At 37.0% G+C, this 23,353-nt stretch overlaps 1 protein-coding gene across 3 annotated transcripts in view; it reads left to right on the top strand.

Annotated features, from left to right (window-relative positions):
- Nucleotides 1-23,353, top strand: part of MSH3 (mutS homolog 3) — a 56,884-nt gene that overhangs the window by 1,601 nt on the left and 31,930 nt on the right. For 2 of the 3 annotated variants that reach the window (XR_010909342.1, XM_067464555.1), the window contains exons 2-10: nucleotides 2,767-2,881; nucleotides 5,665-5,873; nucleotides 8,241-8,453; nucleotides 9,085-9,201; nucleotides 9,882-10,001; nucleotides 10,329-10,469; nucleotides 11,289-11,455; nucleotides 20,676-20,788; nucleotides 22,371-22,485. Coding sequence is in view for 2 of the 3 variants with exons in the window: in XM_067464555.1 (XP_067320656.1) it covers nucleotides 2,767-2,881; nucleotides 5,665-5,873; nucleotides 8,241-8,453; nucleotides 9,085-9,201; nucleotides 9,882-10,001; nucleotides 10,329-10,469; nucleotides 11,289-11,455; nucleotides 20,676-20,788; nucleotides 22,371-22,485 (1,310 nt within the window). In the remaining variant the exon portion in view is untranslated. Of the gene's footprint in view, nucleotides 1-2,766; nucleotides 2,882-5,664; nucleotides 5,874-5,894; nucleotides 7,125-8,240; nucleotides 8,454-9,084; nucleotides 9,202-9,881; nucleotides 10,002-10,328; nucleotides 10,470-11,288; nucleotides 11,456-20,675; nucleotides 20,789-22,370; nucleotides 22,486-23,353 lie in introns of those variants that run through there. The other variant, XM_067464556.1, reaches the window with a different exon arrangement.

The following is a 23,353-nucleotide window of genomic DNA, read 5'->3' as shown; positions in this document are numbered from 1 at the left end:
ACACTTTCAAGCAATGGATGGTGGAATCTGTAAGTGCAGAAAGTTATTTTGACAATAGAGTTTCCTCTGGAATTTAGTTACAGGATTCCCCTCTCCTTCCCTAGATACCAAAATCCATAGATGCTTAAGTCCCACTATGTAAACGGTGTAGTAAAATGGTGTCCCCAGTATAAAATGGCAAAATCAAAGTTTGCCTTTGAGGATTTGTTTTAAAAAAACAAACCAGTTGATGGTGGATTCTATAGGATGAGTGCTATAGTGCTATGCTATAGGCCAAGGCCATTTTGACAATACAATGGGCGCCCATTATCTGCAAAGGTTAGGTCCAGGACTCCTTGTGGATACCAAAATCAGTGGGTACTTAAGTCCCATTATGTACAGTGGCATAGTAAAATGGTGTCTCTTATATATGGGCTTTAGAAAAATACATTTTCAAGTCATTGATTGTGGGATTGGTATGATGATTGCTATGCTAAGAAAACGTAGATACTATGTCAATGTCAGAGTTGGTTTGTAGCTGTGGCATATTTTAGTAGTGAGAGTAAAGCTATTAGTGTAGGTGCTGTCTTGACTTCTCTCGTGGGTCATGAGCAAACTAACCTATCAACCAAGTCAGGTGGCCAAGAATCCATCAAAGAGTAACATGCTGCTAGTTAGACAGTTTTTTTTTAAAAAAAAAAAGATAAATGGGTAGATGTGTTTGCTATTGTGAATACAGGCAGTCCCTGAATAATTGCTAAATACCCTTTTCTTCACAGGCTGAATAAAGACTTCTTTTTCAACCTCCAACGCCTAGTATTAATTGGCTACATCACACAAGGCAGGAATACACAGTCCTTTTGAGGAACAGCACATAGATGCAGACTCCATGGATACAAATGGGCAACTATAACACTTAGACTCTTTGGTGGCCTTTCATTCTAGACCTAAGTGTTTCTACAACAGTTTAAGCTCAGCCACAAAAATGTAACTAGCAATAATGCATGTAAACCCTTGTGACGTTAAGAACCAGTGTGGTGTAATGATATGAATGTTGGACTATAACTCTGCGGACAAAGATTTGAATCTCTGCTCATCCATGGAAACCCACTGAGCAAGTCACGCTTTCAGCGTTTCCAAAAAAAGCAAAGACAAATCCCTACTGAACAAAACTTGTCATGAAAACCTGTTGATAGGTTTATCTTAGAGTTGTTAGAAGTCAGAAATGAGTTGAAGGCACACAAGAGAGCTGCTGGTCTCTCTTGGAAATCTGTGATGGCTCAGTACCTACCAGCCATACTAATTAAATGGAACCTTGTTCTCATGCAGTGTGGTACTGAATGTCACTTTCTGTATTTGCATGAAGGATGACTGCTCCCCAGGCATGTCAGAAAATATAACTCCACTTTTAAGAAAAAGGATGCTTGAGTTGAAGAACCACTGGACTGATCCCCTTTTAAAGAACTTGTGAAAGAAGAAAAATGTTTTTGTAGGAAAAATTTAATATTCATTATGCTGAGAAATAAATTTGACAGAGTCACCCAGCGAATTTCATTGTATAGTTGAAATCTATGAACCTAAATAATCATTTTGTAGCCCAAGATTAATACTAACATACTGTCCAAGGAAGCTTCAGTTCAGATTCCACTGCAATACTGCCAGTCATGAACTCATCTTTATAAGTCAGTTCTCAGTATCAGTTTTGTATCTGTAAAATACAGAAAACAAATGCCAGCTATGCATGGCTTTTGTGGAGACAAATAAGAAATAATGCCACCATAACCATCCTTTTTATTGCAAAACTCACATGTTGGCATTGATTTGTACCCCTAGTTTTGGTTAACCATAGAATATAAAAAGATGGTGTGTAAACAAAATATGTAAGAGGAGCCATTGCGAATACAGGCAGTCCCTGAGTTACAAACATTTGACTTACCAACAACTCACAGTTAAGAATGGGGATAAAACAAGAAGCGAGAGAAATTTACCCCAAGGAAGGGAAATTCAATCCTGAAAGAGTTATCATGGGGAAAAGGTGTCTCTGCCAAAGTGGCATCGCCAATCTTTGTTTCTTCAATACTTATTTTTCAAAATCCAATTATCACAGGGACAGAAAGTGAGATAATCTTTTGAACAGGGGGACAGACAGGAAAACTAACACCACAAGGATATTAACCTTTCCTTATACTATCCAACACACAGACACACACACACATCATCTGGAATTACACTTAAAATATACCTGTTCCAGCTTACTAACAAATTCAACTTAAGAACAAACCTAAGAACGTATCTTAATCATAATTTGGGGGTTGCCTGTCTCTTAATTATCAGTTTCAGGTGTTTATTACTCATTCATCTATTGAGTTTAGTTGCCTAGATTGTTCTATTTATTTTTCTACCTCAAAAATGTTGACTTATACATTTATAAGATGGCATCAGGAATCTGGGATCTATCACTATCTGTGTTATAGTTTCTTTAAAAATGTATACATTAGCCCTTCATATCCATTGATTCAATCGCAAAGAATTCAACCACCCATAGCTCAAACTAAACTAAAAAGCAAACTTTGATTTTGTTATTTTTTAAAAGTAACACTATTTTACTATGCAATTGTATATATTGAGACCTAAGCATCAACAGGGTTGAGTATCCATGAGGGGTGGGTGGTGGAGGGCTTGAATCAAACCGCAGCAAATACCACTGACTAACTTTTTAAAAATTGTTTTAGAAAAACAATAACCCTTTTGTCATCAAGTTTACTTGTTTGAATTATTTTTCTATAGTCCCATGAACCTGAAAGGAAAAAAAGAAAGTCTATCAAAAACAAGGTACAGGTTGACAAGTGTTCAGACCCTCTTCAGAATAAAGAAAAAGAAGATGGTGAAACAGTGAATACTGGTGAGATCTGAATAAGATGGCTATATTTATAATTAATATTTTCTTTTATTTCTGAGAAATTCTACATCTAACCCTTAAGTCAATAATAATTATTATCCTATATACTTATGTGTAAACCCAGAAATTTTAATCAAAAAATAAACCCAAAAAACATGCATAAACTTTTGCACGGGTCATTGTGAGTACAGTATGTTAAAACTGTTATCAAAAGATGAACCATTCCCTTTTTTGAATAAAGTGGCAAAAGCAAAAGAGCTTAGTCCATCCTCCGAAAACACCAGCCCCTGTACTTTCTCTGCCATTGCAATGCCTTTAGCCTTTTTGAATACCTGGTTGAAAAAATAGCCAGACAGCTGACCCACTGAGGCAACATGGGTATTTTCTCCTCTGTGTGGAATGACCCTCGACTTATTTATGGGTCATATTAAAATCCCTAATTTTGACTCCAAAACCTGCCCTTCTATACATGAAGTTGACTCATACATGAATCTACACGGTATTATTATTATTTAATAATTTATATTCTGCCTTTCTCCCAATAATGGGACTCAAAAGTATTTAACAACATCTTAAAATAGTTCAAGTTACAACAGAATCTAGGGATTGAGATTTTGTTCCTCTGGAACCGATAAGTCCTCTCTCCTTGATGTATGCTTTATCTTCACCCAGAAGGTGCTGTAGAAACGCTGTAGCTATACCTTGTTGTCACTTGAGAATTCAGAGCTATACACGATTTAAGGAACTGCACCAGACTGTGCAGGCTGCAGTCCTGTGGCAAGTTTTTTGAACTACTTTGGACTCAGAGGGACTTGCTTTTGAGTAGACATTTATAGGGTTGTTTGATTAGCAATGTATGATCCAGAATTTATTATGCACTTAATTTATTACAGAGTATTTATTTTGTAAGATTCCTATGAACGTGATGTGATGATAATTTGCATGAAGGTGTATACATATGCGACTATATGTGGAAATTTCTGGATTAATACAACAATCTTGTGGATGTTTCCTTAGTCCAGTGGTTCTCAACCTGGGGGTCGGGACTCCCGAGGGGGTTGCCAGGGGATGTGAGAGGGGTCGCCAAAGACCATCAGAAAACACAATGTTTTCTGTTCATCATGGAGGTTCTGTGTAGGAAGTTTGGCCCAATTCAATTGTTGGTGGGGTTCAGAATGGTCTTTGATTGTAGGTGAACTATAAATCCCAGCAACTACAACTCCCAAATGTCAAGGTCTATTTTCCCCAAACTCCACCAGTGTTCACATTGGGGCATATTGAGTATTTGTGCCAAGTTGGTCCAGATCCATCATTGTTTGAGTCCACAGTGCTGTCTGGATATAGGTGAACTACAACTCCAAAACTCAATGCCCACCAAACTTATCCAGTATTTTCTGTTGGCCATGGGAGTTTTGTGTTCCAGATTTGGTTCAATTTCATCATTGGTGGAGTTCAGATTGTAGGTGAATTATAAATCCCAACAACTCGAACTCCGAAATAACAAAATCAATCAATCCCCCCTCCTCCCAATCCCACCACTATTCAAATTTGGGCATATCAGGTATTTGTGCCAAATTTGATCCAGTGAAAATACATCCTGCTTATCAGATAATTGCAGTACCATTCATAACAGGAGCAAAATTACAGTTATGAAGTAGTAAAATAATGTTATGGTTGGGGGTCACCACAACATGAGGAATTGTATTAAGGGGTCACGGCATTAGGAAGGTTGAGAAACACTGCCTTAGTCAGTGATTCTAAAACACTAATCCTCCGAAGTTCGTCCGTCCCCCCCCCCCCCCCGATGTCATCTTCCAGAAGGCTTTGCTTCCTTGACCAATGATCAGGGATTCTGGGAGTTGAGGTTCAAAACATTTGGAGGACTACAGTTTGGAAAACGCTAACATACACCTAAGTCCTATTGCAGTTAGTGGTGCTAATTTCTTGGTAATAGAATAAGATAGCAGACTAAGAGTTTTGTCACTAAATAGCTCTAATTATATTTTGTATACAGTTTAAGCAGTTGGGGGGCGGGGCGGGTATCTTAATCAGTGTCAATGACATGCATTCTGGAGTAACATGAAATATTTTGTGTATTGCTATCTACTATGTGGAATATTGTTTGTTCTGATATCAGATATATTTTAGCATCATACTGAAGAGGAACTTTGTAGTTCAATTTTACTATTATTTTCCCAATAATGTAAATATACCTTTTATTTTTTTATGTTATGTCTTATCATTGTCATATATTACTTTCAAATTTTCAAATGTAAACAATTTGTTAATATTTGTCATTAAATAAAATAAGTCTAATGTGTTTGTATACAAATGTATATTAAAATGTATATGCAAAAATAAAACAATTGTTTCTGTGGTTAAAGGTCAAAAGTAAAGGTTAGCTATTTGGAAGCATACATATGGGAGGTTTCTTGGGACACATTGGGATGATTTCACTCTTTACCTCTACACGTCAGGCTTTCCCTATACCTCAATATGTATTGAGGTGAAAGCTTACAGTTTTTACCTCATAGGCTCTTAGATGACAATACACAGAACTACATTAACACATCAAGAAGTCAGATTATAACACTTCTGTCTTGTAGATGTGAGCCATATTGTAAGCATTGTGCCTGTTGAGAGTGGATGGTAATAAGGGGGGGAATCCCCAAACATATAGATGTAATGGGAGCATGTAATTGGCTTGGGAACAAATATGTGAAGTTCCCTCTTGGAATTGTTGTGTTTGAGATGAAACAAATGTTTATTTATATTTGCTAATACAGCTGAGCCAAAAATATATACCAGACCCCAAATATGTTCGACAACTCTTGATCGATTGAGAGCATTTTCTAGTCATATGGAACATCCAAGTAAAAGAATTCATTCTGAAGCTTTTCATGAAACTCAATCGCTGGAATTTAAAAAATGCCATTATTCTGTTACTGGAAACGAGGAAATAAGTGAAATTGCACATCCTGAAAACATTGATAAGGTGAGGGGGGTATATCTTTTATTTAAATACTTCAGCAATGTGCTTCTACTTTGTATTTTGGGAGGGAGATGTCCTAATCAAACAGATACAGTACAGTCACCCCTCCACATTCATTAAGGTTAGGGACACAGGATCTCTGAAGGTAAAAAGCCACAAATAAAAAATGCTTTTTTAAAACCTGAGAGAACATCTCTGTATGAATTTCTAGGTCTTTCAGCATGACTCTATGGTCAGCTTTTACTGGAAGTTGACCTTGGAATCACAAGTACAGTACCTAAAAATCCCTAGAGAAATATTATCTCTATAAATCTCTAGGTCCTTTGGTATGACTATAGGAAGTTGACCAGAGAGTCACACTGTTACACCTAGATATTTCAATAGAGAACATTTTGAATCAAATCCTTACGTAAAAACTGCAAAAGTGGTGGCATAGCTGTATATCATTGCTACATCTGAGACATTCTCCCGTGTTTTGAAGTAGGAGTGGGCAACTTTTTTCTGTTGAAGGTTGTGATTGTTTGGGAGTCACTTTTCAGAGGCTGCATGCTCATGGTAGGCAATGGATTGAGATAAAGTGTTTCTGCCACACCGTTCTTCCTTATTCTCTTGCAGTAGGAGTAGAACTGGTTATTTGTGTCATCTCTTTCAAGGAGCTTTTAAACATTACTGTAGTTACTCGAGTCTAGTGCACCATAGAATCTAATGAGCACCTCAAATTTGAAAAGCCTGAAACAAAAAAAGGACTTGATGGTGAATGTAATGTGCCCCTCATCCTTGTTTGTACTGTTGGGCAGTGGTGACAACCAATCCATCACTGGAAGTTACTCCATAGCCTTCTGGATAACATAGTATTTCCTATCCTCCACATCTTTCCACCTCCTGCCCTGCCCCCCATCCCCTTGCCTCCTGTCCCATTGGCAAACACTGACTGGCCTGAGGGAAAAAAGAGGGAGAAGTGGGACAGGTAAGACTACATTACTTGGCAGGTTTCTGTTCTGCTTCTTCCTCTTTTTTCCCCTAAGCCAGCCAGTGCCAGCCAGCATCCGCCAAAGGGACAGGAGCTGAGGAATGCTGCCACTGCCCAATGGAGCAAACAAAGAAGAGGGCAATGGGGTATTTCAGAGGTACCAAAGAGTCCCAAGGAATCAAGGGAGGAAGGCCACCAACTTCTAGCACCATTGAATTTATTGTGCACCGTCCTGGCGACATAATTTAGTTAAAAACTGCGTGCATCAGACTCAATCAAATACGGTAGGTTAAGAAGCATGTGGCTTTATGGTTGACCACCTTCATTTAAAGTTTTAGTTCAGTATAATTTAATACAGTGACAGTGGTCATAATCCAGTAACAGGCATGTCAAAGAAAAACTGAGTACATTTCTAATGTTTTGTGCTTCAGGTCCCTTGCCAATTTTTTTTAAAAGGTCTTTAAACTATCTCTTGGTTTAAAATGTGTGATAGCAGAAATTGTTAACTTATGTTCTCTCAGCACCAGAGGAAGGCAATGACAAACTACTCTGCACACATCTTACCGAAAACCTCGTGTTTAGGGTTGCTATGAGTAAGAAATGATTTGATGGTATACAGCTGTCTAAGGGTTGCATGCCAGGTTAATTGAATCTAGTTGTTTCTTTAACTTAAGAGTCCAAATTTTCCCCTGTTATTGATTACTAGAGGGAGTTAGAATCTGGTACTTTGTAGATGTGGGGTTTTTTGTCATAAAGGAGGATACTGATGTCCCATGAGGAGTCCACATGTGGAAAACTATTGCTTTCAGCTGTCCTACTAGCAATAGCAAATATGTCACTACAAAAGAGACAATTAGGGGCGCTGTAGAGTTGCTTTGGCATCTATATTTACCCCACTGCTGTGGGAGTCATTCATTTGGATCTCGCATATGCCAATCTGGATCAAACTTTCCAGTTCTAATTGTTGTTCAAAGTCTTCTTTTTTTTGCTTTGTCATTAATGTATGGTTTTGTGAAGCAAAATTTATTAAATATTACAGATGGTAGGCTAAAGTTCACATGTAGAGTAATTTCATAATTCTGACTAGAAGATGATCAACACAAATGATGACTCCTGGATTTGGTATTATGGTTATAACATTTTTATGATGTTACATGTTTTATTTGTAATTTTATATATGATGTATTGCTTTTTATTTGATTTTATACATATATGGGATTGAATATTGCTATGTTGTAAGCTGCTCCGAGTCCCCCTTGGGGTGAGAAAGAGCGGGATATAAATATAGTAAATATATAAATAAGATATAACCAAAATCTGACTAAGAGTGAATTCAAACTAGTAATGTGAAATGTTTATGTAATTGTATGTTTCTTTACTCTTTTGATCTCTTCTTCTAGGAAAAAATGTGTTTTAATATAAATCAATTTTCTGCTTCAAATACAAGTTTTGAAAACACCCAGAATTCCTCCATCGCTTCTATCAACAAATCAACCAAAAGTGGCTATACGCCACTTGAGCTCCAGTTCCTAGAAATGAAAAATCAATATAAGGATGCTATTTTGTGTGTTGAATGCGGTTATAAATACAGATTTTTTGGCGAAGATGCAGAGGTAGAGTATTTTTTCTTTACAGCATTGTATTCTCTCTGTATATTATTGCTGTTAGCACTGTCAAACAGATAGGTAATCCACCACTGGGATGACAGTGAATATCATTCTCAAGTGTTAAGCAGTTTACCTGAGTCTAGAGGGCATTTGGAGAGGACCAGGTTGCCAATCTCTACTGTAACATATGTCCAAAGGTGCACTGTTAAGCCTATAGTCACTCAAGCATTTGTAGGACTAACCATCCATATTTATTAGATAAGCAACTGAATGCTCTTCATTGACCTAGATGGACTTCTGTCTCTTGTTCCATGAAAAAGGTTGGATATAATATTTATTTAATCACATGTCTGCTATTTAGATATTTCTGAATCTTGATGTATCTATGTAAGTATTGATGTGATTGAAGGTTCATGTGAAACTATTTGGAGCTTTTTTTCTAGGTAAAACTATAAAATTCCTAGCTAGTAGCACATTTATTCTTGTATTTATTCTTGTTTAGGGATTTTTGTACAAAAAATCCTGCTACAATTCTTTTTCAATACCTGCTCATTAAGTGTGTAATTTACACATGAACAAGATTCATGACATTTTCATGCTGTCAAACTGAATTGCTAATTATTCTCATGTTTTATAGATTGCTGCTAAAGAACTGAACATCTACTGTCATAAGAACCACAACTTTATGAGTGCCAGCATACCAACTCATAGATTATTTGTTCATGTTCGGCGTCTAGTAGCAAAAGGATATAAGGTTTGGTCCTAAAATGATGTACCTATTTACATTTTTATTCTGTTCTGAATTAACTATTTTTTTCTAAATAAATAATTTTTCACTTCACTGGTATTTTTGTTTTTATTTTATCAGATGTGTGGAATGACAAAGCCATATGCCTTTTGAAACTATAAAACAATGCCTATAATTTCACTGCATTTCTTTGTGAACGTATCTATGCTTTAACAAAAGGATACTCTTTGCCCTTTTGTTTCCCTTTTGTTTTTGTTTTTTTGTTTTTTGGTATGGCTTTCTATTATGTCATTCAAATTAAACTTTCTCATTGACCCAGATAGTTGTTTCATCTAACTCAGTGTTGTGAACACTAACTGGTAGATGTCTGCCATGTTTTTTATTCAGGGTTTTTCACACCTGTTTGTGTACAAAGCATGTGCACAAGTAGTCTTCTAATACATCCTTTTTGGCTCCTCCTTTCTGTCTTTTCTATTGAATGATGAAGTACATTATGTAGAATAAGATGGAAACATCCCCTCATTTGTTTAAACATATCACATAACATTTGTGGACTTATAATTGGAATTCATAGTCCTGCCTTATTTCCACCCATGCACAACACCACATTTTTTATATTGGGATTCTTACTTTAATTGAATATAATTTCATAGTTCAATGTTTTACATATTTTGCTTGTTTTGCAGGTAGGAGTTGTTAAACAAATAGAAACAGCTGCTTTGAAGGCTGCTGGAGAGAACAGAAGCTCTCTCTTTGCCCGAAAATTAACGGCATTGTATACAAAATCTACAATTCTAGGGGAAGATATCCTTTATTTTAATGTATACGGATTCTTATTAGAACGAAGGGTGATAAAGTTAGAATGAAAAGTTGGACCATGTCCATTTCTTCATGATAAGATCTGTCTTCATATAACTACTGTGTGTCTGCAGCAACAATTATTTATCTTGAAATCTTACCTCCGACTTTCTTTGAGTAAGCCTCCAGTGATTCGATTCTAGTCACCCCTTAAACAAAGTACTTCTTCACACTATGACTTAGCCACGATATAATTATTTCAGTTCCATATGCCCGATATATTGTTTTATCTAACAGCTGTGTGGAGAACTTGTTTTCCTTAACATTTGTTAAATGTGAATCCTCTGCTGAAACTCAATAATCTTGAGGATGCTGAGGAAATACCATCTGATGTCTGTGATAATTATCTCCTTTGTATTTCTGAAAGCAAAGAAAATATAAGGGATAAGAATCATGATGTTCACATAGGCATGGTGGTAAGTCCCCTTGAAGAACATTTGTAATCTTTCAAAGTTTTTGTTTCTATCTTTTATAGCAGCAGTTATTTTGAGAAGGATAGTAGAAAAAGTTAAAGAGTAAGTCCATCTTTACTTTGATGAATCCAGAGAAATGACAGTGGAAAGATGTATATGGATTAAAGGAAATGTGTGTAGGTGAAATGTAACTTTGTTTCTCTAACAATTCCCCAAGCTTTTCTAAAAGGTTCTCCGAAGAATCAAGGAGTCTTCCTGAATGGCATGGCCTTAGTGTGTAGTGGAAATTGGGTTTTTAAAACTAACCTGAAGTACTTTCTGTGGGCAGAACTCTCACTCACAGAAAGTTCTGATTAACTAGTGTTAGAAGCAGGACACAAGAATCAATTTGTCTTGGTTAAATCCAGCAAAGCTAATCTTACACAGTTCCATGATGAATGTGACATCAGGGAGGACTTAGCTTGGGTGTCACACACACTTGGAGGGTTGTTACACCAACTTCAAAATATTTTTGAATTGTGCATATTTTTATGCAGAATACCCTCAAGAAGAGGGATTAAAACACCAGCAGTAAATTCTGGTTTTGGTAGAAAAAAATCCTGATCCTAATATTGAAACCCAATGGAACTTCTGAATTTTAAAAACTTTTTCAAAAATGGGTTTGGGGTAGTGGCTGATATTGAAAAGGCCACACTTCCCCTGCCATTGCTTTAGGAAGTAGACGGAAGAACATTCTGAGTTGAATAGGATTATTATCCAATGATTATAATTAAACTATTTTTACAAATATTATTATGACCATTAAAATGTGTCTCTTTTCAGGCTGTTCAGCCTACTACAGGAGAAGTTATTTTTGACAGTTTTCGGGATTCTGCAGCTCGTTTAGAGCTGGAAAGTTTAATTTTACGCCTGCAGCCTGTTGAGATTATTCTTCCCAAAGATGTGTCTGATCAAACTGAAAAAATTATCAGTGCTGTCACTTCTTTAAGGTAAGCATCTACACAATAGATCAGCCCAAAGCTTTGCTTGGATACTGGTACCAGTCCCTGAGATTTGCTAAAACCACAATGGCAGAGTAATATGAAAACTGAACATAAAGTCTTGGCTAATGGAAAATGTGCTGGGAAAGAAACATAAAGTTGTAATTAAGGCATTTATGGTTGCCTGCTGTAGTATTTGTACATTGATACTGATTTATTTAGCATATTTGAATCCCGTCCTCATCCCAGAGGAGGACTCAGGGTGGCTTGACAACAGGCATTCATTCAGTGCCGACAACAGTAATAAATGATAAAAGCAATTAAAACAATTTGTTAATGCTTTAAAATTACTAAAACATTGTTTTAATCACACAGAGTTGAAATCATAGACCAGGTCAGTCCATTGTCATTCACACAAATTTGGTCTCATTCTAAATTGCTGCCTCTACTGTTCGAACACTTGGTCCCATAACCAGGACTTGAGTTTCATTCAAAAGGACAAGAGGGAGGGGACCAATCTAATGTCACTGAGTTGAGATTTCCATAGGCAAGGGGCCACCACTGAGAAGGCCCTGTCTCTCATCTTCACCAGTCTCGCTTGCGAGGATATTGGGACCGAGAGCAGGGGCTCTCCTATCGATCTTAGACTTCGCGATGGTTCATAGCAGGAGGTTCATTTAGACAGATAAGCTGGTTGCTTTTGCAGATTGATTCTTCAATCCTTCTGGCAGGATCCTCCTTCCCTGTCATTTTTATGCACACGTGATTCCATGATATTGTGATTTGCCACTTTTTCTTCTGTTGGCAAAGGGAATCTTCATTCATCTCATCATCAGAGTCTTCTGGCTCAAGCAGATGGTACATTAGCCCAGCCTGATTTGGCCATACGCTGACTGCATGCAGACCTCTTACATACCACAAGATGTTGAGGTCCAACAGATTCTGAATGAGGTTTAAAAGCTTTCCATTCAGCACTCCTATACCATTAAATGAAGAAATAAATAAAAACACTTGACTTTGCTTTGTCTGCTGATAGGTCCAGCCTGTCCTCCTCATTGATCAAATACATTTAGCTGCCATCACTCTTTATTACGTGTGGAATCCTCAAGGCTCTGAAACATTCTGCTGCACTGCCTGGACAGTGATCTCTATCTGTGTTAATATCTCAGCAGATGGGGGAAGAAGCCCTTTTAGCATCTTGCCTCATGTGAACTGGGTTTATTACCATATTTTATTGAATAATAATAATTTTATATCCTTTTTGAAGGGGAGAGGAGTGTGTGAAGGGGGAGAGGAGTGTGTGAGGGAATGTTTACAGTTATAGGGCTCCCCTTGGCTGACAGCTTAGGGAAGACCTGTAGCTGCAAAGCTGCTTGCGCACCTGCTGGTGAAAGCTCCAAGGTGTCTCTCAGCTGCCGCCAGCTGAGGGAGACCCCACAGCTCTCATTAGCAGGCACGCAGGTGGGTGAAGGCTCACTCACCCTCACTTCTCTCACCACTATAGCTCAGAGGGAAAATATTATCAGGCAACTGTTGCTACTTCACATAATAGTCACACTTGTGAACTAAGGCTGCAAGTATTATGCGAGGAACCCAAAACAACCAGGACCCAAAAAGGGGTGTGTGTCTATTTTGCAATGGCAATTGCTCTGACAGATTCTCATGGTCTTCATTGTGCTCATCTCTCATCATTCATCTCCAGTCCTTCTCATGATACAAGTAGAAGTGATAGAAGGATTTAGTAGGAGTAGATGGTTTGAGAGGAGGTGTTGAGTACTGGAGAGTGTGTGGGTGTTCTCATATGCTATTAAGTATTAGGGGGCATTTTAGGCAAGAATTGCTTCAAAATATTAATGGGAAGGTTTGGGGGACTGGCTTCAAGGACCAAAAAAGTTTAGCCCAAGGATTATATCCACCCACTCCTGATTTAAAAGATTTTGTTCTTTTAAATCTTACAAGAGTCAGGTAGCTGGCATTGTGGCATTAATATCCTAACTAGACCCCATTTGATTTTGGGAGCTAAGTAGGACAAAGTCTGATTAGTACTTGGATGGGATATCACCAGTGAATATCAGATTCTCTAGTATCTATTGCAGAGGAAGAAACTGACAAAGCTACCTCTGAATCTTCCTTGCGCACTTTATTTTTATTTATTTTATTATTGCCTGAGAAAACATGAAATTTATGGGTTAAGTTGACAGATGTCTTGAGGGCACATACACATATTTCAAACTGGTGATATTTATTCAGATTTAAAAACATTTCACCACTAGAGGGTCCTATAGCATTCCATTTTTGGCTAGTGCATCCTGTAATGTTTCTGTTTCTTCTCCCAAAATATTTTTATTAGGCACAGGAAAATGAGTGCATATTCCTTAGCCATAAACTAGGAATGGGAGTAAAGACAGCCCCCAAGTTATGAACAAGATAGGTTCTATCAGTTTGTTCCGAAGATGAATTTGTATGTAAGTCAGAACAGGCACATTTTTTAAGTTTAATTCCAACCAAAAACATATGTTTTAGCTTTGGATAGCATATGGAAGAGTTAACACCTCTGTGGTATTTGTTTTACTGTCTGTACCCCTGTTCAGAAGATTTCATTTTACTTACTGTCCCTGTGATACTTGGATTTTGAAAAATTAAGGCTTGTTGTGGAAACAAAGACTGGTGATAAAGCTTCAGTGGAGACACTTTTCCCCCATGCTAACTCTTTCAGGAGTGAATTTTTGCCTTCGAGCAGATGCTTGAGAGGTCAAGGAAGATTGAGATAAGAGAGGCAATTTATCTCAATAAATCAACAAATTTTCCTTTCTAGGGGTAGATTTCTCTCACTTCCTGTTGTCGCACCCCGTTCTTAACTATGAGTTGTTTGTGAGTTGTCTGTTTGTAACTTGGGGACTGCCTATATTCAGAATGGCCCCTCTCACATATTTGGTTAATGTAAAATCTCTTTTTATATTCCATAGTTAACCAAACCTGGGGTAAGAATCAATGCCAACCTGTGATGGAGGAGGAAGTAGCAGGCATGCTGATAGTGTACTTACAAATTAATTTGGGCTTTCCACTGAGTGGAAATCTTCTTTTGCTTGTCTATAGTTATGAAACACTTGTTCCATATTTCAGGCTTTAGAAAATCAATTGTCGGTAATGTATACAGTAGTTTTTATAATGTTGAATATGAGCAAGAAAGAGAGTGAAATAATAAAGCTCTTTAATAGAATACAAGTCTAATCAGTTGCTTAAGTATCTGAAATCCAGATTTGCAGCTCCAATTGATGTGAATTATACTTTCAGTTTTTTAAAGGACTGGCAGTCTTTGAACAGCTATTGAAGTGGGTTATTTAACTTGCCTTAGAAATGAAATTGTGTGCATTCAGTGGCACTATCAGGAACAACAGAAAGAGATGATCCCTTAAGTGCATTCTAGATCTTCTGTCTACTCTCAAACTGGAATATACATTTTTTGGTCTGGAATTTACCACATCCCGGTTTATTCAGATTACTTGTGTTTCTGCAGTTCATTCTTTGGTATGTTTTGGTTGTACTGTCTACTTGTGATTATAAGGAGTTTCTTATCTCAGACCTCCTTTCAGGGAAGTTATGGAATGGAATTGTTGGTGCATTAGTGGTTCTTCCTCTACTTCCACGTTATGTTCTAGCTGTATACAGTCATTTGCTTCCTAGATCCTTCTGCTGACCTCATCTACACAAATTCAGCCGTTGGCACTTTATCAATTACAACTAGATTCATGTTGATACTTATTGATACTGAGGTTGAAGAGCTACTTAATGCTTAATTTACTTGTACACTCAGGATGCATAGTTATGTATAAAGGACTATACAGAATGGAAAGTATGATCTCTTCTTTGGCTTTGCTGCAAACTGATGAAATGTAGAAAGTAGATACAATTTTAATGGATTTTTTTTGTTGAAATATGACCTTTATCTCCTTGAAGTCTTTGTTACTTCTACTCCATTTGAAATATTAACCAATTTAGAATACTAGTATTTTTAGTGTGTTTGTTGTCCTCACAAAACGTTTGATTTAAGGAAATTCCAGTTCTCTGGGTGTTGTAGAGCAACTTTCCCAACCTTATTTTTGCACTACTTGGCAGCCCATTTTCATAAATTCTAACCTTCATATGCGAAAGACTGCTCAAACTTCCGTACAGTGGCCCTTATTTCTCATGCCAGTAAGGTAATGCTCAAGATCCTGCAAGGAAGACTCCAGCAATACATGGAGCGAGAGTTGCCAGATGTTCAAGCTGGGTTTAGAAAAGGCAGAGGAACGAGAGACCAGATTGCCAATATCCGCTGGATAATGGAGAAAGGCAGGGAGTTTCAGAAAAACATCTACTTCTGCTTCATTGACTATTCTAAAGCCTTTGACTGTGTGGATCATAATAAATTGTGGCAAGTTCTTAGTGGGATGGGCATCCCAAGCCACCTTGTCTCTCTCCTGAGGAATCTGTACAAGGACCAAGTAGCAACAGTCAGAACTGACCACGGAACAACAGACTGGTTCAAGATTGGGAAAGGCGTACGGCAAGGCTGCATCCTCTCACCCAACCTTTTTAACTTGTATGCAGAACACATCATGCGATGTGCGGGGCTGGATGAATGCAAAGCTGGGGTGAAAATTGCTGGAAGAAACATTAATAACCTCAGATATGCAGATGACACCACTCTGATGGCCGAAAGCGAGGAGGAGCTGAGGAGCCTTCTAATCAAGGTGAAAGAAGAAAGCGCAAAAGCTGGGTTGCAGCTAAACATCAAAAAAACCAAGATTATGGCAACAAGAATGATTGACAACTGGAAAATAGAGGGAGAAACCGTGGAGGCCGTGACAGACTTTGTATTTCTAGGTGCAAAGATTACTGCAGATGCAGACTGTAGCCAGGAAATCAGAAGACGCTTACTTCTTGGGAGGAGAGCAATGTCCAGTCTCGATAAAATAGTAAAGAGTAGAGACATCAGACTGGCAACAAAGATCCGCCTAGTCAAAGCCATGGTATTCCCTGTCGTAACCTACGGATGTGAGAGCTGGACCTTAGGGAAGGCTGAGCGAAGGAAGATCGATGCTTTTGAGCTGTGGTGTTGGAGGAAAGTGCTGAGAGTGCCTTGGACTGCGAGAAGATCCAACCAGTCCATCCTCCAGGAAATAAAGGCCGACTGCTCACTGGAGGGAAAGATACTAGAGACAAAGTTGAAGTACTTTGGCCACATCATGAGGAGACAGGAAAGCCTAGAGAAGACAATTATGCTGGGGAAAGTGGAAGGCAAAAGGAAGAGGGGCCGACCAAGGGCAAGATGGATGGATGGCATCCTTGAAGTGACTGGACTGACCTTGAAGGAGCTGGGGGTGGTAACGGCCGACAGGGAGCTCTGGCGTAGGCTGGTCCATGAGGTCACGAAGAGTCGGAGACGACTGAACGAATGAACAACAACAACAACAACCTTCATATTAGCAAAAAGTTTTTAATTACTGTATTTACTCAATTCAAATGCTCATCTTTTTTGGCTAAATTGCCTTCCCAAAATTAGAGTGTGCATTAGATTCACATAATATGGCAATCTTAGTGTTGAGTCAAAGCAAATGGGGAAAACTATTTCAAGAATGCCTATTTGAGGGACCTCATCTCTAATTTAATTGCCATGGCTCAGTGCTATGCAGTGCCGGGATTTGTAGTTTAGTGAGATGTCAGCATTCTTTGGTATCCCCCATAGCATTGAGCCAGAGCAGTTAAAGTAGATTCATTCTACAGCATAGATGCATCCCAAGATTTTCTTTCCCTTGGCTGAAAGCTTTAGTGTTCTAAACTGTAATGCTCCCCTTTTTTGGCCAAATTACATAGAGGCCACTTTTTGCCAGTGCGCATTACAATTGCAAGCAAATTCTTTCCTTTTTTTGTTTATGAGTAATATAGTCGCTATTATTTCAGAAGTATATGTTGCAATGTGAATACGTAGTCCAATAAAGGATTTAAAAGCCATGGAATCATAAGGTGGACAGACTGTGCATATACATTTTCATTCAAAACTCAAAAGATACAATTAATTCAAGTAAATACATAACAGATTATATAAAAACCCTGCATTACAGTAATTAATACATTACATCTGTTATTTTAATTTATTAATATTTGAAAAACTGTATGTTTTAAAATATTTATAAAACACAACAAATGTTTTGTATACAAGAACTGCTGCTGTAAGAGATGGTCTTAAATCTAGAATTTCCTGCAGTATTTACTTTTATAAAGGTGTAAGAAAAGAAAACCCTTTCCACCAGTTCTGTATTAGTAAATCGCAGAAACCTAAGTGCCCTTCTCTGCTAACAAGGGATTGTTAAAATTAACAAGGGATTTTTCTTTGGATTCAGTAGTGTCAGCCGAAAGTCATTTATTTATTTATTTATTTATTTGCTGTATTTGTATACCGCCTTTCTCAGCCCGTAGGCGACTCAAGGCAGTTTACAGGGCAACAATTCAATGCCCACAATCCCATAAATACAATTAAAAACATTAACATATAATATAAAAACAGTAGCAAAATCAGTTAAAACAATAAATCATTAGCGTCTCTGTGTTAAAAAACATTGTCCGGTCCCATCATCTAGTCGTTCCATTTTCCTATGTCAGTTACTCTGCATTTACGCTTGCTCAAAAATCACGTCTTAACTTTTTTTCGGAATGTTAAAAGGGAGGGAGCCAATCTGATATCTCTAGGGAGGGTGTTCCGTGGCTGAGGGGCCACCACTGAGAAGGCTCTGTCTCTCGTCCCTTCCAGACGTACTTGTGATTAAGGCGGGATCAAGAGCAGGGCCTCCCCAGACTTTCTTAAGGTCCTAGATGGTTCATAAGGTATGTCATGATCATTAAAAATCAACATGGGTTTCTCAGAAACAAGTCATATCAGAATAATCTTGTATCTTTTTCCAATAGAATTTCAAGCCTATCTTGGTTTTAGGAAGGCATTTGACAAGGTTCTTCATAATACCAGCTAATAAAATATGGGGTAGACAATGCTAGTGCTAAAATAATGACAAAGAGATCTAGAGAAGACCAGAAATAACTCCCTTATTGAACACTGCTCACTGGACTGAATGAGGTTCCTGTTTAATTTATGCACCAGTACAAATGTATATGTAACCACAAAATACAATATACAATATTCTACAATATAGAAGAATCATTAAAGGGGTAATTACTATGACTTTAGCAAAATTGAAAGACCCATGTACTTAAAAATATCTTCATTAATCTACATTAATCTACAGGAAAGCTTAAAATGATTAATTGGAAAATTGGCAAGGATATTTTTGTAGCTGTCAATGGTTTCTTAAATCCGTATTAACTTTTAAAACGAAACATTAATTAGAAAAGTAATTGCGTAGCCAGCTGTTCATCGCTTGCTGTCCAATACCATATATTGAGGAGATTGCAAAGTAAATGTGAGAGTATGGAGGGGGTGTTTAAAATGTCTTGTCATCCTCAAACAGTTTGCTTTACATTACAGCCTTTTAATTGATAAGATAATTGGAAAACTCCTATTTACTGAATGAGCAATGGCAAAAATGCGTTTGAACATGATTCCAGTTGATCTCTGCTTTATGCAGGTATCTTAGGTGCATACAGTTGCATCACCCCAACTGTTATATAGTTAGAGCTGTAATTTTTTCCCAAATAAACCTTAAGAGTGTTTGGACAGTTATGGCAATTTGTAATTCATAAATAGATAAGTAGTACTTTTCATTGTTGTGTGGAGTGAAATTGTACTGTCTAATTATTAACCCATGAGATGTTTGGGAAATATAGAAAATAGTGCTGCTTGTGGTGTGTATTTTGGACCCAGTTACCATATGCTGCTGACCTATCCCATCCTTACTCCATCTCAGCATCAAAGGCAATTTATAAACTATGCAGAGAGGGGCAGCTTTTTATGATATACTAGGCATCCCCTGCCACGCATTGCTGTGACGCAGTCTGTATATGTGTTCTGTCTGTGTATATATTTGTGTATATATGTGGTTTTGCAAATGCATTGTAATGTATTTTTTTATTTTTTTGGGTTTTTAAATCCCTTCTGCTGTGTTTTTCAGGGTTTTTATGAGTGATGGTCAATCATTAGCCCGATAGATGTCTTGTGTCCAAATTTGGTGTCAATTTGTCCAGTGGTTTTTGAGTTATGTTAATCCCACACACGAACATTACAATTTTTTTTATATAGATGTGGGCGGTGTGGGTAGACTTTCAGACCTATAAAATCATTATGTAGACCTTGTTTGCTTGTTTGCCCTCAACTAGGTTTCTGTCAGATCTTAGAGTGCAACTATACTGCAGAATCAATGCAATGTAACACAATTTCAACTGCTATGGAATGTTGGGAGATGTAGTTGATGAGGCATTAGCACTCTTGGAGAGAGAAATCTAAAGACATTTAAAAACAACAATTCCCTGAGTTCCATAGCATTGAGCCATAGGACTTAAAGTGATGTCAAAGTGCACTAATTCTATGGCATAGATGCGCCCCTTAGTTTAAAACTCCAATGTATAAGTGGGGATTTGCAATAACAGTTGGTCCTAAGTCATCTCCCACATTCCATTTTGAATTTTGCTTTTTTTGTGCGTGCTAGCTTTTATTAGTTGATTTAATTAAATTTAGATGGCTTGCTTTCAGTAGATATTCTCTGGATAATTTACATCTTAGGTTAAACAAAATTACAAAAGAGCAAATAACAATGATAGCATGGCAAAATTCCTCAGCTGAGTTAGCATAAAATGTAAGATTAGAATCAGTGCTGATCAAAGATGGTTTAAGTTCTTCACAAACTAGATTCCTGCCTGATACTAACTATATTACAAATTAGAAAAAAAGACTTTCAATAAAAACTAATTATCCTGAGTTGTCATGATTGGCATACCACAAAAACTGACCAAAATTGTAGTTAGTTTGTTATAGGCATGTTATTCTTACAAGTATAAGGGCTTATCTAGAGAAAATCTATTACCTAAAATTGAAGACAGACATGATACTGTTCAGGAATCAAATCTAATTAAAGACATATCGGTCTGGAAAGAGGGCCACAATTCATATCTAAGCTTGGTTTTTAAAGTTTATATTGAATAAAAGATTCCTTAATCTTGATTTGTTTATACATATTGAAGGAAAACACTATGTAAGTTTCAATGTATTGAAGCAAAGTTTAAAATGTTTGTTTTTCTTCAGGGTGCAGGATGATAGAATTCGAATAGAGAGGATGGAAAATGAGCTTTTTGAGAACAGCAGTGCTTTCCAGCTGATAACGGATTTCTATAGCAATCAAATGCTTGATAGTACAGGTACCTAATTCGGAAAGCCCTTGAGTATTATCTGATTTGCATTTGTTTGTGTTAAAGATGACTTAATTATTTTGTAAGACCTAGCATCACTTTTTAAAGTTACGAATACTATAAAGGGAAATTAAGTATTCTAAGATTAATATGTCTGTTGACATTCTGCAGTGTCTGCAGACATTTTTACACATAGCAGAAAAGTTTGGAAACATTACTTTTTTGTTCCACAACTCCCAACTGTGGCTGGAGTAATGACATTGTGTTCCTAAATAGCTATTTTTTTTCTGAGTTCAGTGTTTTAGAATGTAAGCAGCAGAAAAAGGCCATTTCATATTTCTTTATTTTTTTTATACCCCCTCCTCTCATTTTTACTTTCAAATGATTGCAATCAAAGCTTAAAGAATAATTCAAGACTTCAGTTTGCACTAATAGATCGAATAGCACATTGAGCCTGATAGATTCTAAGAACGGTAATAACATAAGATATCCTGAAAAATTTCTAGAATATTTATCTCCGCAGTGATTTTGATAAGCTTGTAACTAGATTGAACATCATGAGCTGTAGTAATAAATACTAATAATAATCTTTATTTGTATCCCACCCTATCTCCCCGAGGATACTCAGTGCGACTCACAACGATATAATTATACAAATAATCGTGGCAACAACGCACATAAATATATCCAATTTAAATTAAATAAACATTTAACAATAGAAAACAATATAAAAATAAAGCAGCATTTTAAAAGGCATAAGGGATATCACTTAACTGAAATCTAGACAAAAACTTGATGGCTGAGGACAGACTGCTTACCTAACACTAGGGAACACTCTACTCAACCCATACTGTTTATTTTATCTACATGTCAGGTGAACCAAGAAAGAAACCAAGGATGCAAACTACATCAGAGATAGTCAACTCTGGTAATTCTAGGCACAATTTTTTATTCTCCCCTAGATTTCAGCAGGATGTTCCCAACTTTTTATTTTATAAAATCCATACCTTTATGCAAATATACATAAATAAATAAATCAAAACAAACAAACAAAAACAAAACATCTTGGCACTGGGAGTGCATTTGCATATTTAAATACTATCCTCCAGCTGTTTTAGGCTCAAAAAAGAGGCGGGAAACCCTGTTTTTCAGGGTTTTAAAACTTTACTACTTTGGGGAAAAGCAGACGAACCCTTCAGACATAGATTCTAAAGAATTTTCAGGATTCTTTATGTGATCCATAAAATTGTTTTTAAGCACTCTAGAACATTCAGTTCCCCCCCCCCCCCCCGTCCCCCCTCCAGCTTAGAAAGCTTAAAGCTTAGAATGCATGTCTGACTATGCCTAACTTCCTCTTTCTGCTGTATAACCAACTCCATGAGAACACAGTTATATCCTCCCAAGGATCCCGGCTCTGTGAAACTGAGATTCTGATCAGTCCTAAACTGTTTAGTTCATAGTGAGGAGTAATGAGGAGCCAATTTGAACAGATTACTAAAATATGAGGTGAAAAGCCAGATTTTTATAAGATTGTGTGATAAAAGCTGCAAAAATACATCTAAACAATTTTTTAAAAACATGTATTTTTCAGGCTCCCATGCTCTGTCAGTACTTGTAAAGTTGGATAAGACAGTTCTATGCTCATTGGCTGCAGTAATTGTGTATCTTAAACAATTTAATTTGGAAAGGATACTCTACAACCCTAGGTAACTATCTTAAAATTCAGAAAACTGTCATCCTAAAATATGTGCTACATAGATATCATTTGACATTATTTCACATATTTTAAAAAATGCTAGTTGCAAAAATAAGTACACTGTGATTGTGATACCTGTGCTGTAAACATTCTTATGCAATTACTTTCAATTTTAGTGAAATAGTAATTATTTGGTTCCAGTTAGTGTTGTCAGAATTTAAGTTAGATTTTGCAATAGCCAGATATAATTTAAAACAAACTAATAACAGAACAATCACTGGTTCTTTCTTTTTCCTGGAGCAGAACAATTGTTGTTTCTTCATGTGTGATATTTTGTCAGATCAATAGATTAACAAATTACTGCTTGGACTTTAATTAATTTTTTCGAGATATCTTAGTTCATTGTAGCTAAACTTCAGACTTTCACTTGCACAGTAGGATCTTTTTCCTCTTTTTACCCCTTTTGACAGCATTCCATGCCATTGCAAAACTTGCTTGGGGCCTTTTCCTAACTTCATGTTAACTGCATTGGCAACATATTTTTGAAAAGGACTGTAGTTTGTTGAGGCACTCAAGCCTTATGACAAAGAATTCTAAATGTCCCTCCCTATGAAGAAAGCGTGAAATCTGCTTTTGTGTAGAATCAGGTGTGGTAAAATCATAATTGTAGTGGAATTATTGGAAATTTAACTGCATATTTTAAAATAGCTGTTCTCAAGTTATTTTATATCAGTAAAATGGTTCAAATATGACTTTGGAGGTTTTCCTCTCTATGGTTCTTCTACATAACACACTTTTGCCAGCAACATACAGCACCGTGATATTAGGGGTGCTGGTGGCATAGTGTGTCACCTACTTGATGGATAAACTTTAATCTC

Source organism: Anolis sagrei, chromosome 2 (assembly GCF_037176765.1).
Source record: "Anolis sagrei isolate rAnoSag1 chromosome 2, rAnoSag1.mat, whole genome shotgun sequence".
Taxonomy (NCBI): Eukaryota; Metazoa; Chordata; class Lepidosauria; order Squamata; family Dactyloidae; genus Anolis; species Anolis sagrei.
This window is presented reverse-complemented; position numbering and strand designations above follow the sequence as displayed.